The 14,290-nt window shown below is 40.9% G+C and overlaps 1 protein-coding gene across 2 annotated transcripts in view; it reads right to left on the minus strand.

The window, feature by feature from the left end:
• Positions 1–2,177: 2,177 nt before the first annotated feature.
• cntnap5l (contactin associated protein family member 5 like) overlaps positions 2,178–14,290 on the minus strand; it is a 143,519-nt gene continuing 131,406 nt past the window's right edge. The window contains exons 20-24 of one of the 2 annotated variants that reach the window (XM_072659907.1): positions 12,423–12,556; positions 10,873–10,960; positions 8,035–8,247; positions 5,834–5,908; positions 2,178–4,536 (exon numbers count right to left, since the gene is read on the minus strand). In XM_072659907.1, the coding sequence (XP_072516008.1) occupies positions 4,334–4,536; positions 5,834–5,908; positions 8,035–8,247; positions 10,873–10,960; positions 12,423–12,556 (713 nt within the window). In that variant the 3' untranslated portion in view covers positions 2,178–4,333. Of the gene's footprint in view, positions 4,537–5,833; positions 5,912–8,034; positions 8,248–10,872; positions 10,961–12,422; positions 12,557–14,290 lie in introns of both variants that reach the window. The other variant, XM_072659906.1, reaches the window with a different exon arrangement.

The raw sequence follows: 14,290 nt of genomic DNA on the forward strand, positions 1-14,290 counted from the left end.
CCCGCACCCATTTTTCTGGGCTTAGGTCTTCCAAATGTTCCCTCCTAAAAAGAAATGACTTCATGCAGGTGCTGGTAAGAGTCTGTAATGGCTGTAAGTTGTCGAACTGTGACTTGTTTAAAGAACCAGAGTGGCTTTAATAAGAAAGGCTTGTGATGGTCGTGGGCTCTTCCGAACATTCGGTGTGACAGCGGAGTATTCCATGTAGCGAGAGTCTTTCCTTGTTCAACAGAAGGCGTGTTTTTAAAGTACACCCGAGTGTCGGTTGACGGTTTTTCCAGCACCGGATCCGAGATGCAGCTCCCTAGTAATTTGGCATTGTCCTCAGCCTGTCTGTTTCAGCAGATGGCCAAACAGAGGCTGTTTCATTACCACCACATCCTCCGGGCTCTCAATCAACACTCTCTCTCTCTTTCTCTCTCTCTGTGACGCTCCTCTCTTTCATCACCAGGAGAGAGTAATTGCAGCCAGCCCGTTTCATTTTTCTCTCTGTGAATTTCTCCTGTGGGTCAGGGATGATGACATCATGCTATCTCGGTGTCACAGTGCACGGGACGCTTTTACCTGAGGCTTCTATTAATCAAGTGTCTCAGGCTGGGACAAGCGGGACGAAAGTTGACTTTATTGTGTTTCCACTTGTAAACATGAAGGACTTAATTAAATTGAGAATTTTAGCTGATTTTTACTATGTACACTGTGATATCTCACCAATTGACTTGATGTCTCATCATTATGGTGTCCGAAAACACAATATGTGTTTATATATGTTATTCATAATTATGTCACTTTTAATAAACATTTCTTATTATTCTTTCTCTCATTATAAAATATTATGTCCACTTTACATCACCATATCAGAATAGTGTGCTGAAATGATTTGTTTTTACTTCTGCTTGACAGTCGTACCCTGATACAAGTTTGATAGTGAGATTTGTGTGAACTTTTTACTCATTCTTAAAATGTAACTTACTTTTTTACTATGATTTACTTTTTGTTTACTACTTAAATACATTAAATTACTTTTAGGTACTTTTACTTTTATTTCTTATGTTTCTTTTTGACTTTCAAAAAACTAATTCCCAGTTACTACTTTTTCTTTAATAAAACCTCAAATCCAAATTTAGTCACCAACATCCAGTGAGAGCAACAGTGGCTAAAGGTTCTAACTAATGCAAAGCCACATATCAATGTCAGCAGGCCTAAAGACCTGAGCAACATTGACAAGGGCCTAATTATTACGGCCAGATGAGTCAGAGTTTCCAAAACAATTTCCAAAACAGCAAGGTTTATGTGGTGCCCCTGGTTAGCAGTGGTATATTTCTCTCTCTCTCTCTCTCTCTCTCTCTCTCTCTCTCTCTCTCTATCTATCTATCTATCTATCTATCTATCTATCTATCTTTATAGTTGATTGCTTCTTCTGGCGCTGGAAACCTGAAGCATGTGGCGGGCAAGACAGATTCAATCAAGTGTCAGGATATCCTAATAGAAACCATAAGGAAATCTGTGAGGAAGCTGAAGATTGACCATCATTGGACCTTTAAACAGGGCAGTGATCCCAATCACACATAAGTCCACCAAGGTTTGGTTTCAGAAGAAGTCCTGGAAAATTCTGGAATTCCATCACAGTTGCCTGACTTAAACCGCATGGAAAATCATTGGTGGGATTTGAAGAAGACGGTTGCAGCACAGAAACCCATGAATATTAGTGATCTGGAGGACACTGCAATTGAGGAATGGGCTAATATTTCTCAGAAGCACTGCCAGAAGCTGCATCATGTTTGCAGCAGGTCATAACAGCAGATAGGAGCTCTACTATGTACTAAAAATATTTTTGAAGCGGTTGAATAATTGCGGAAAGCGAAAGTGGTTGAATAATTCTGAGACTGCAGTAGTCATTAAAAGTAGGAGTTTTAACTAATGCAAGGCCACATGCCAATGTCTGGGATATATTAGATGATGAGCAAACAGTCGGTTGAGCAGGCCTGAAAACACTTTCTACTTTTAATTTAGTAAGTATTTCTCTCAGTACTTCCATTTCTCCCCCTTAGCTACCAGAAAAGTACACATTACAGTATGAGGTGATAACCAGGAGAGACTTATAATCCATACTCCAACTCCAAAATCAATACCCAGAGAAAAGGGGCTCTGCACTCTCAGAGGCTATAAAAAAGCTCTTTTTAATAAATATATTTATGAAATCGATATACAACAGTCATTTACAACAATAGCCAGATAGAAAAAACGACCCCCCGACCAAAAGAAATCGCTCTCAATAAGAAACGTGTGTTGTTTTCGTAGAGGGTATGACTGGGGTTGCTTTTACCGTCAGGGGACATAATGCACTTCAATAAGGAAAATCTTACCATGGTTGCCTTGGGCACATTCAGTCATGGGTTTGGCTGCATTAAGGCAGAGGAGTGTTTGAAGCTCACACTGCCCTGACCTGCTGGACCTGCTGGTAGAAGACAGAAAGAGAGCTTTCATATTAGACCCCTCAGCTAGTGGTGATTTATATAGACAGCTTTTCCAGTGCTAATCCTCCTCGGTGTTGGGCCTACTGTTAAAACTGATTATTTCAGTCCTGGTTGTCAGCAGTTTATTTTTGTCTTTTTTTTTTTCAAGGCATGATCGATCCTCTAAAACAGTGGTCAACAACCCTGCTCCTGGGCATCTGCTGCCCTGCGGAGTTTATCTCTAACTCCAATCGACCATACCTGATCTGTCAGGTGTGCTAAAGTAGTAGGTGAGGTCTGCAAAGCCCACTTCACTCTGATCTGATGTGATGAGATGCTTTTAGAATGTTTTTAAAGGCAGTCTGATCAATGTCAGCTCTAGGTTTGGAACAACCATTCTCTTTCAGACTTCCAATGCCATTGCTTGACCAATCAACAATCATCACGACTATAGCATGTTTGAGAAAATGGGAGAATTTTGCTTAAAGGAGAGCGAGGAGCACTCGCTGTCTATCTGACGAGCATCCATTATTTGTATGACAGCACTGCTAAAGGGTTATGGTTAAAAAATCATAAGATCCTACCAATTAAATGCAAGGCAAGAAGGAAAGTATTTTCCTTCTCAGATTGCAATTTTTGAGATACAAGCAGCAGTAGCAGAAGTAAGAGGTGGTTGTTCCATGGTATCTCTTAAAGTAGCCTTTGCAGCATCTTTATGTTTAAGAGTGTAAATCTTAAACATAAAACTCTCTTACAATATATAGACAAAATATTGGGATGTGCCCATTCATTGTTTCTTCAATTAATGGTATTAAAAAATAGTCCCTGCTTTTGTTGGAGTAGCTGTCTCTATTGTCCAAGGAATGTTTCCTACTAGATTCTGGAGCATTGCTCCAACAAGAGCATTAGTGAGGTCAGGATGTTGGATGCTCATCACTCCACCTCATCCCCAACTCTCAAACTCATCCCAAAAGTTTTGGATGGCGCACCAAGCATCATTCAAGAGAACACAAGTTCACACTGGGGACTTTATACCCTGCTGGCCCACGCATGGCATTAGGCATGGTGCCAATAGGATTATCTATGCTTATCTGCTCCCGAGGTTTCTATTCTATTGGCAGCACTTCTCTACAGGGACTAGACAAACTGTGTGCGTGCATTTGTACATCTGTGTCAGCAATGAGTGCAACTTAAGTAGCTGAAAACATTCGTTAGAAGGGGTGTGTCATCAGATGAGTGTGAAATGGGGCCTGAAGTTTGTGGATCTCCAGGAGGATTGGTTTGATGACCACTGCTGTAAAACAATAATCTGAGAAATTAAGCCACCAAGCCACAGTCCATCTCTTCGAGCGTCCTCCTTAGCTGTGGTTTCAGTCTATTAGGGATGGAGAACACACTTTCTGTTTGTAAGCTAGAAGCCACAGTTTGCTTGTGCTCAGCACTGAAGGTAAAGTTTCCCTCAACACTGTTTGGTTTCCTGTCTTGGGCTTTGCTTGAGATGTGTGTGGGCCGAGCATGACTTGCTGCATGTTAATGCGTTTTCAGTAATATCATACAGCGCTTAAAAAAATCCATTTCTCCTCACATACGTAAATGAAGCCGCTCTGTTCTCTTAAGACCATCAATCTGCATCTCATCTTTTTTTTCCATTAGCCGGATTCTTGTAAAGCATAACCAGCATTGGGGGAGTTTTTCAATCCCAGCTGAAGAACACACAATCCCATCCAACCTGGATCGAGGCTCAGCGGCCGCCCTTTGACTGACAGTCTGTGTTAAAGATGGTCGCAGAGGGGTCGGAAGGCTTGGGTCGGCATTGGTAGCACACACACTCATGTCGAGGCTGTCTGTGAGCCCAACACAGGTGCAGTAGTAAAGTCCTGTCAGATAAAGTACTCCTTGCTGATGCGGCTTGCTTTGTGAGTGTGAGGGTCCAAATCCAGCCGGTAGGTTGGGGGCTCCATGCTGGGTCGTTGGCTCTTTGTGGTGATCACCGGAGGTGCTGGGGTCTGCCGGTGTCGGTAAAGGAATCGGATTATCACGGCTAGCGCGCAAAGGGTGATGAACACTACGGCAGCCACAACTCCTGCGAATGACAAGGGGAGGCAGAAGGTGATCATTAGTTATTCCATTTGGCTTCTACCAACGTCAAATATCCCCCATAATAGATATTTATATAGTCATATAGGGCATATATGTCCTTTCATATGGTATTTTAGCACTGTCTTGACCTCTTGAGAGGGAAGGAATCAAATCAATTGGTTAAATTTGAGATTTTTAGAATTTCCAATGCAGATCATGGGATGTATTAAGTTTAGTCGATCTTGGTGTCAGAAGTTCCTTCCCTAGTTTTGCACTGGAGCTACAAGGCAATTTAGCTACCAAGTAATGCAGGCTTATTATCTGGCACCAGCTAACACAAGGGTGGCCAGTAGCCTAGTGGTATTGGAAGGTGGCAAGTTCAAATCCCAGTATTAATTATGTATTCCTGGTTGTGTATTCCAAGGCACTTAATCCCTAACTCCCGTAGGCTGCTCTGCTAGGGATGCTGTGATGCTCCATGACTGGCTGTAGTTAGCCAGCAAAAAGACCTTCAAGTTTTCCTTGTAATCAGGTCAATGCATACCATTGATGAGGCTAAACTTAGACTCAGATCTGAGGAGCAGAGGTCGTTGATTATCACTTGCAGTCAACATGAGTCGTTTCAGTACATAACCATCCAACCAAGCCTCCTTCCACACTGAGTTCTGAACAGTTTCGGATTTTGGCAGTAAAACTATTAAATATGACGCATGAACTTGATACTGTGATACTGTGTTATACACTGCAGTGGTGGCTTGGTGATTAACAACCTGGGTTATTAATCACAGGGTTGTGGGTTTGATACCCATATCTGCTAAGCTGCGACTGTTGTGTTCCGGAGCAAGGGCCTAAAACCTCTCTTCTCCAGGGGGCAACAAAGAAGTGTATGATGATAATGACAATAAAGGTACTTAACTTATATACTTTGGACAAAAGTGTGTCAGATAGGGCAGCTTCAGTTCTACAGCTTCATGAGCAAGTCTATTAACAGCTTGATGGTTCAATAATGTGGTGTATACAGTGCTAATTTGAGACGTATAAGCCTCTATTGCATGTCTTGTCCGATCCTCTACATTTAAGGTAAGAGGAATAAAGTGTAAATTGAAGTTCCAGCCAAACTGTCTCGTTAATCAAGAAGAACAGTGTGGAATTGCAGAAGCTGAATTTCAGGGAGGTGCACTGATAAAAGAGCGGTGCTTAAGCAGTGGCGTGTGTCATCAGAGAGAAGGGGCTACTGAGTGTTATTGCTAGAAAAGACTGCACAGAGCTTTCTAACAATGTAACCTCCTGTGGTTGCTCACCTCCAATTAGTGCTGAGTCATTCTGTGCTGCTTTCTTCAGTGGTGCTTTTCCTCGACCTGATTTTGATGAATCATCTGCTTGAAAACAGAAGAAAACAGGACTGGGAGGGTGGAGAAGCTCTCCTTGAGGACTGATCTTTATAGTAATTCCATACAGACTTAATAAAATAGACATGTACGACACGTTAACTTCATTAGATGCTGCAGCTTTAAAGTGATGCACACTAAATTAACAGTCTCGCAAACAAGACAAAGCAAGGCTGCAAGTGGCAAAGCAACATCTGCAGTGGCTCAGTGGACTAATAAGCTGCCACTATGGCCCGGAGGGGAGCGAGTTTGGCTTTGCCATCAGTCCGAGTCCAAGAGAGCACAATTAGATGTGCTCTCTCACGGTGAGTAGATGGCACTCTTTCCCCTCATCACTCTTAAAGCAGTGTTAGCTGTTTTGGTGGAGTTTGGGACCCAGTGTTTTCCTCCAAGCATGTCGGCAATGCTGCACTGGAGGCGGTGACTAGCTTTGCATTTATCAGAGGAGACAATTACTTACCCTCTTAGAGTTGGGAGTGTTGCTAGTGCTAGGGGGAGCTATGAAGGGTGGCTTAATTGGCCGTACAAAATTGGGAGGAAAACTGGTACTTTCTGGTAGCCAATAAGATAAAAACTGACAAAATCATGATAATTGTTTAGTATAGCTCAGTGTACAGGGTTCTACAGTAAGCTTCTTGCTAATCTGCAATTCAAAACAGACAATACCTATGAGCTCAAACCTAATATGAACTTTTTTTGGTTCTAATATGTTGTTTTTTTTTGCTTTGTTTATTTCTCCCATCAGTCAGAGGTGATGTTTTGTGATATAACAATAGTCAGATTTCTCCCATTAAAACTTCTTGGTTATTAAAGAGATTACAATAATTTTTAGTCACTTTTTTTCTTGTAGGGTCTTTCTTCTTAGGCTATGTTTACACAACAGGTAAAGTGGCTCAAATCCCACTAAATTCGATAATTTTAATAATAATCTTTTTAATGTGATCTATATCTGACATTCGTCTAAACACTTAATTCGTCTATTTACAGTCCTAAACTAACGTGAATGCACAAAAGAGCAGTGCTTCACGTGACGTTTCAGGTTCATCTTCACCAGCATCACTGGAGCTATCGAGCAGTTAGTGGATGACAGTTAGTCTCACCACAGAGAATGAGTTTGAGCTCATTGTAAAAAGGGCACATTATTCAGCCATGGACATTTCTTTGGTTTGATCTCTTTAAACTTTGCCTTAAGCCTTTTATTTTCCTTCAGCACTGCAGCCTGAAAACACGGAGGGGTTGTTGCGATATCGGCCTTCTAATTTTGTTTGAACAGAGACATCACCCCAAATATTTATGAGGTCTGTTACCTCGCTATCCCGTCACTGAAAACCTCCCTCACTCCATGAATTCTGATCTGGCTGTTCAGACTGAGTCACACTGCCGTGTATCGGACATGTATCAGATTTCAATCCCACTGTTCAATAACACAGCTGTGTCACACATGAGGAACATGATTTCCAGTAATATGGACTTAGGCTTAGACTTGTGTGTGTTTGTAGCAGATGTATTTTTCTGTGTGTGTTAATTAGGAAATAGGTTTGGACAGACATATAATAGATAGATCATATCGCTATCTTGACTAGCTTAAGAATTGCTGTCGGTGCCACTGAGTAAAAGAGTCAGCTCTTATTAATGAGATGAACCAGCTGACCTGCACAACACTAACTGTCTAGTGCATGTACTGTAAAAAACATCCTTGATGCCATAATTATTACAGCATGCCTACAAACTCTACAAAACTACATAACTGAAAGCTACCATCCCTTAGCTTTAATTTCTCAATGCAGCCATATGGAATGCTTCATGCCTGTTATGCTTAGATATTAATTTTGTTAATAGATGTTTTGATAGGCCTTTTAAAAGTCAGTGTGCGGAATCAACACACTTGACTTTAACCTGAAGGGGCAGCGCTGGCTAATAAGGCTAGGCCGTACGCCGCAGATAAGTAGCTGATCTTTTCAGTATCCATGCGGTAAAACACATTCAAATAAAAAACCTTGAGAGAAGGAGCAACACAAGTGTTTTGCTTGTACTGTAGAGCCCTGCTATAGAGATCAGACACTCTGTATGTCTGCTGCTTGACTACTAAGTAAGTAACCCTGAGGTATATGTACCTGAGAGTGTGTGTGTGGTCGTAAGAGTGTTCGTGCTTGACGCAATCCCACAGCTTGACTCCTCCAGTCGACCGTGTATGCTGACCAGTGCGCTTGCTCTGTTTTGTAGGGCCACCTTTAAAGGGGCAACTTCGTTAAACTGGACAGAGGACAAACAGCCAGTGAACCCTCTCGATCCTGCACGGACCACTTCTTCATCAGCGATGTCATTTCCTAAAAGCAGAATATGGAAATATATTGGTGAGGCAATGGGAAATAATATTGTAGGCATTTAGCAGACGATCTTTTTCAGAGTACCTTACAAAAGTGCTTCACTGTTATATCCTAAGATAGTTTGTATCACTAGGATCCAAAAGATACCTCTTAAATACTCAAATAGCTTAAATACTATGAAACACAAAAGTCATTATGGAGACCACATTACTCAACATACACTACACTTGGCCTCTTGTGCTCTAAGTACTCTTGGAGGAGGTGGGTCTTCAGTCTGCATTTGAAAACAGCAAGGGACTCTGCTGTGCGGACACCTAGGGGATTTTTTTACCGGCTTAAATCCGCTGTTGGAAGAGTTGACTCTGTTCACTCTGTGAAAACAGGTGCAGCTTGTATATAAGATGTACAAGGTTTTCTGGGTTTTGACAAAACAACGCAGGGGGTAGAGCTCTCTCTCACAAAGCTCCCCAATTTTTGAATAATTGTCCTGTTACTGTCCGGGACTCAGAAACACTCTCAGCATTACAGAGATCACAACCCATTACACAGCCCTCTATTACAGACTATGGTTCTCTTTGCTCTAAACTACTCTGATTGATTCCTAAACTACTTCCCTTATAGATCTAATGTCAGATTATTTCTGCTGTCTGCCTGATGCTGGTGTGTATATATATATATGCATTTTTCCTGCTATTCTAGCACTTGTGTCAACACTTTGCAATCTGGTTTTACTCTGGAAACACCTGAGGTATCTGAGATAAAAACTGACAAGTAAGTTACAATTTACAGCTTAATCAGAGTTCAACAAAATGGTGAAAATTATTTCTAGGAATTCTCTGCATCATTCTGAGCAATATCAGACCTGACTTTATTATACAACAGCAACGCCGCTGCAGAATTCTGCAGGGTCTGTGGGAGAAAAGGAGCATTTCACGCAGACACCAAGCATTCTGATCTTTCCAGCCTTAGACAGGTTTTATCATCAGTATAGACAAGTTCATTACTCAAATTTTCAAGACTACTACTTAGGCTGCAGCAGAACTGGAGAAATCAATACGTCCATTTCTGTTCCCACTGAGCCTTCCGTCTTTCTTTCTGCCTCGTTTCTTCATTATGTCGTATTGATAGATTTGACGCAGATTGTAATATTTGGGCAGGCATTCTGCGGTCTTCCTTCTCCCCAAAAGTACAAGAGTTGGGCCGCATCCAGCCCCACTTATTAGTTACTCGATTAAAAGAAAGGTCTCCTAGGCAACGTCGAGCAAATGCATTTAGCCTTCACTCAACCCATCTGTTGCTGCACTGACAGCTCAGAAACTGCTCTTGCTCTCTGCCCCGCCAACCACCCACCTCATTCTAACCTGCCTCACATGCCTTGTTACAGAGAGAGAGAGAGAGTGAGAGAGAGAGGGCGGGAGAGAGAGAGAGAGAAAGAGTGAGAGAGTGAGAGAAAGGAGACAACCACCCACCTCATTATAAACTTCAATGCTCTGTGGTTGAGACCGAGAGAAGGAATGTGAGTGAGTATAAGATAGAGAGAGCGTATGAGAGAGGAAGAGAGAGAGCGTGTGTGAGATAGAAAGAACGCAAGTAAGAGAGAGAGAGGGGTGAGAGAGTGTATAAGAGATAAAGCAACAAGAGAGAAAGAAAGACAGATGCAACAGATACAGAGAACAAGAGGGAAAGAAAGAAATTGAGAAAGAGAGAGACAGAAAGAGCAAAGAATAAGAATGCGAGAGAGCTTGTGAGAGAAAGAGCACCTCTGTCTTAAAAAAAACCAAAAAAAACTGAGAAATGAGAAATGAGAGAGAGAAACAGATAGAGAAGAGAAGGGAGGGAAATAGAGGATGAGTAAGGTAATGGATAAAGGAAAGAGTGAAGAGGGGGAGACAGAGAAAATGAGAAAGAAAGAGAGACAAGAGACTGGAAGAGAAATAAACAAATTCAGAGAGAGAGAGGGAGAGAGAGAGAGAGAGAGAGAGAGAGAGAGAGAGAGAGAGGTAGATAGATGAGAGACAGATAGAGAAATAAACAGATTCAGAGAGAGAGAGGGAGAGAGAGAGAGAGAGAGAGAGAGAGAGAGAGAGAGAGAGAGAGGTAGATAGATGAGAGACAGATAGAGAAATAAACAGATTCAGAGAGAGAGAGAGAGAGAGAGAGAGGTAGAGAGAGAGAGAGACACAAAGAGAAATAAACAGATTCAGAGAGGGAGAGAGAGAGAGAGAGAGAGAGAGAGAGAGAGAGAGAGAGAGAGGGAAAGAAATAAACTGATTCAGAGAGAGGGAGAGAAAGAGAGAGAGAAAGAGAGACACAAAGAGAAATAAACAGATTCAGAGAGAGAGAAAGAGAGTGAGAGAGAGAGAAAGAGAGTGAGAGAGAGAGACGGAGATAGGTATAGAGAGATAGATAGGTAAAGGGACAGAGAAAGAGAGAGGGGGGGTGGAAGGAGAAATCAGAGAAACCAATCATTAAAATTCATGGGGAATTACAGCCCCACTGATTGCCGGCACTTCTTTTCGGGTGGTGCTGAATAACGTTCCACTCAGCTCACCGCTGCAGTATAAAGAATGGCAAATGGGGAACAAGCAGAACAGAACACATTCTTCAGCCACGGCTGGAACTCACCTCGGATTCTCCCCAGAGTTAATGTCCTCATTGGAGTGAGCACGGAGCCAGGAGACAGGCTGTACTGCTGCGTCACTGCATTATCGATCTGAAGGCGCACAGAAGGATCAAACAGAGATCATTTCTCCCACTTATTGAAAAATGAAGATTTATTAGACAAGACTGCTCTGAAATTCTAGAAATCATTCCTTGGAATGAAAGAGTGTCCCAAGGTTTAATTAAGTAGGGTTTTCTAAGAAGTTTTTCTGTATTTGCATACAAAACACAATGAATAAAGGATTATATTATAATGGAAGAACTGACCTGACCCGATTTTGATGTGGCATAAAAATGGCATGAAAAGTGACATGTGGGAGGGAGTCATTTTGGTTAAATGTTTAAAATTCTCAAAAACAAGTAAATACATTTCTTACTTCAGTCCACTAATAAATAATAGCACAGTAATTTATCAGTCTACTCAGGCTTTCACAGAGTTCAGTAACCCTGAGATAAATAACTGATCAGCACATTGATTTATCAGTCTACTCAGGCTTTAGTAGAGCTCAGAAACACTAAGATAAATAACTGATCAGCACAGTGATTTATCAGTCAACTCAGGCTTTAGTAGAGCTCAGTAACACTGAGGTAAATAACTGATCAGCACAATGATTTATCAGTCTACTTAGGCTTTAGCAGAGCTCAGTAACACTGAGATAAATAACTGATCAGCACAGTGATTTATCAGTCAACTCAGGCTTTAGTAGAGCTCAGTAACACTGAGATAAATAACTGATCAGCACAGTGATTTATCAGTCAACTCAGGCTTTAGTAGAGCTCAGTAACACTGAGGTAAATAACTGATCAGCACAGTGATTTATCAGTCTACTCAGGCTTTAGTAGAGCTCAGTAACACTGAGATAAATAACTGATCAGCACAGTGATTTATCAGTCTACTCAGGCTTTAGTAGAGCTCAATAACACTGAGATAAATAACTGATCAGCACAGTGCTAATGCTTTAACAGACTGAATTTAAATGGGGAGTAAGTACTCTTAAATGCATGCTGAATACATTTCCAATACTTTCAAATACTATGGAATGAGTAGTGATGGCTGAATTCTGAATACACCATGTTAAACTTACTCAGTATGCTACCAAACTCTGCTAACTACTATCCTTCAGCAATATTACCATGGAAATTAAGATCGGACAGATAACATTAACCTTTTTCCTTTGGCTGGTGTTCAACATATAGGCTGCCAGTATATTATACATTTCTACTCAATACTCATCTGATAATTATATATTCATTTGAGTGCTATCAGCAATTATCCTTTAAAGCACACCCATGCTTGCCATTCACAGTGTGCAGGAAACATCTCCATCAAACCTGTGATTTGTTATCACCTTTGCACTCATCACCTTGGGCTTCCTGTTCAAGCAGGAATCCAGATCACTTCATTATCACTCACCTCTAACCTCACTCACATTTAAGCTGCTGCCAAAATACCACATCTGAACTGTGCTATATTCTGTCCTTGCTGAGAATGGAGTGCGGGTCAGAGGACTCACCTGGACATAAAGCTCCTTTCCTTCTCGGTTCATTCGGATCCAGTGAAACTGGCCATCAGATAGACTGGCAGACTGAGGGCTGAACGTGTCTGGTCCTCGCTCTTGGTTCAGCCTGTACCAGATCTGCAAACTGCCTGGGAGAGCACAATTAAGCTTATAGAATTAACACCAACTGAACATTATATAGTTTGTTAGCAGCAAGGTGCTTAATATTGGGGGACATGCAGGGTCCAGGACCATCTAGTAAACCCCTGGGACTACCTGAAAGCCTAAAAAATGAAAATAGTACAATATTTTAGAGTATACAGTACAGTATTATATAGCACTGTGATTTATCAGTCTATTCATGCTTTAGTAGAGCTCAGAAACACTAAGATAAATAACTGATCAGCACAGTGATTTATCAGTCTACTCATGCTTTAGTAGAGCTCAGTAACACTGAGATAAATAACTGATCAGCACAGTGATTTATCAGTCTACTCAAGCTTTAGTAGAACTTAGTAACACTGAGATAAATAACTGATCAGCACAGTGATTTATCAGTCTACTCTGCAAAACTCATCAAATGGCACATTCCCATCTGAAGTGTAACTAAGGCTGCAGCAACAACATGCCACAGGGTGGCACTGTAGCGAACTAGTTAAACACCAAGTTAAACACCAGCCAGCTTCCTAATTGTAACTGTAAGGCAGCATCACCTAGTAAACACATCCACATTATGTGGCCACGATAGCTAACTAAGGACATAGCTAACAAAATACGTCACTGTTATTGTAGCTCATTGGATTTAGGGAGTATATTAAACCACAGTGTGAGAACAAAACCCATAGCGAGATGGAGACTGGTACAACAGACTGTTACCACAACTAATAATTCAGACAAAGTCATACATTCACATGTTTCTACCCTGACTACAGTGCAGTAACCTTTTTTTCCATTCCATCTAACTCTTGCTATAGTGCTGTGGATCGTTGTTTGCTGAGGTTTCTTAACTTTCAACTCCGATCTTTATCCTGTTATTAACGTTTAGCACTTCCAAGGGCTTACTAAACTTGCCAGCAGTCATGAGGTAACCTGTATGCACTTTATGCTGCTGGCTTCCCTTCAATATGAAACTCACAGCGTTATCTTTTAGGAGCTCCTAGATTAATTATCAGAACTGTGAAAATGTTCGGAGGTGTTAAACGAAAGTTTTACGGCTCTGCACCACTCAGTTGAGTGACCTTTTTTTGAAGAAGGCCAGTATTTACAGCTACCATACACTGCTTTTTTTGTTTAACTAATATATCCTTTATTTAAGTTCATCGTGTGAGCAGCTGGTAGAACTGTACAAATCCATACAGTGGCTGGAGTAACAGAGAAGACAGCAACCAAATCTGAGTTCTTCAAACTGTATTCTTCTAATCTACATATAAATATTTACATTTAAAATGTATTAATAAATTAATGACAAAAAAAAACTTGTGTTTGTATTTATTGTGTATTTATGTGTAGTTGCACCTATTTGAATGGTATATAGTGTTTTCCCCAGTAAAGAATCTTGGCCTATGTAATACTGTTGTTTAAAGGAATGACATATGAGAGATCATGACTGAGGTATGGTTAAGGGGATAAATTAGACATACACACATGTATGTGTGTACTGCATTAATATTACAGAGGCTTTGAATATCAGATTAACCTGAATCTGTCTTCATTTTTGCTTATACTTGGGCTGTCAAACTATTTTAAATATTTAATCAGCAATAACTCTAAATTGGGCATTTAAGCATATTTTCTGTTGTTTTTTTCTTTCAATTCTACCTAATAAAAAGGTTTAGACAAGTGGATAATACAACCAGAATGTAGGTGTTATTTTTAACATTTCA

Source organism: Salminus brasiliensis, chromosome 17 (assembly GCF_030463535.1).
Source record: "Salminus brasiliensis chromosome 17, fSalBra1.hap2, whole genome shotgun sequence".
Lineage (NCBI taxonomy): Eukaryota > Metazoa > Chordata > Actinopteri > Characiformes > Bryconidae > Salminus > Salminus brasiliensis.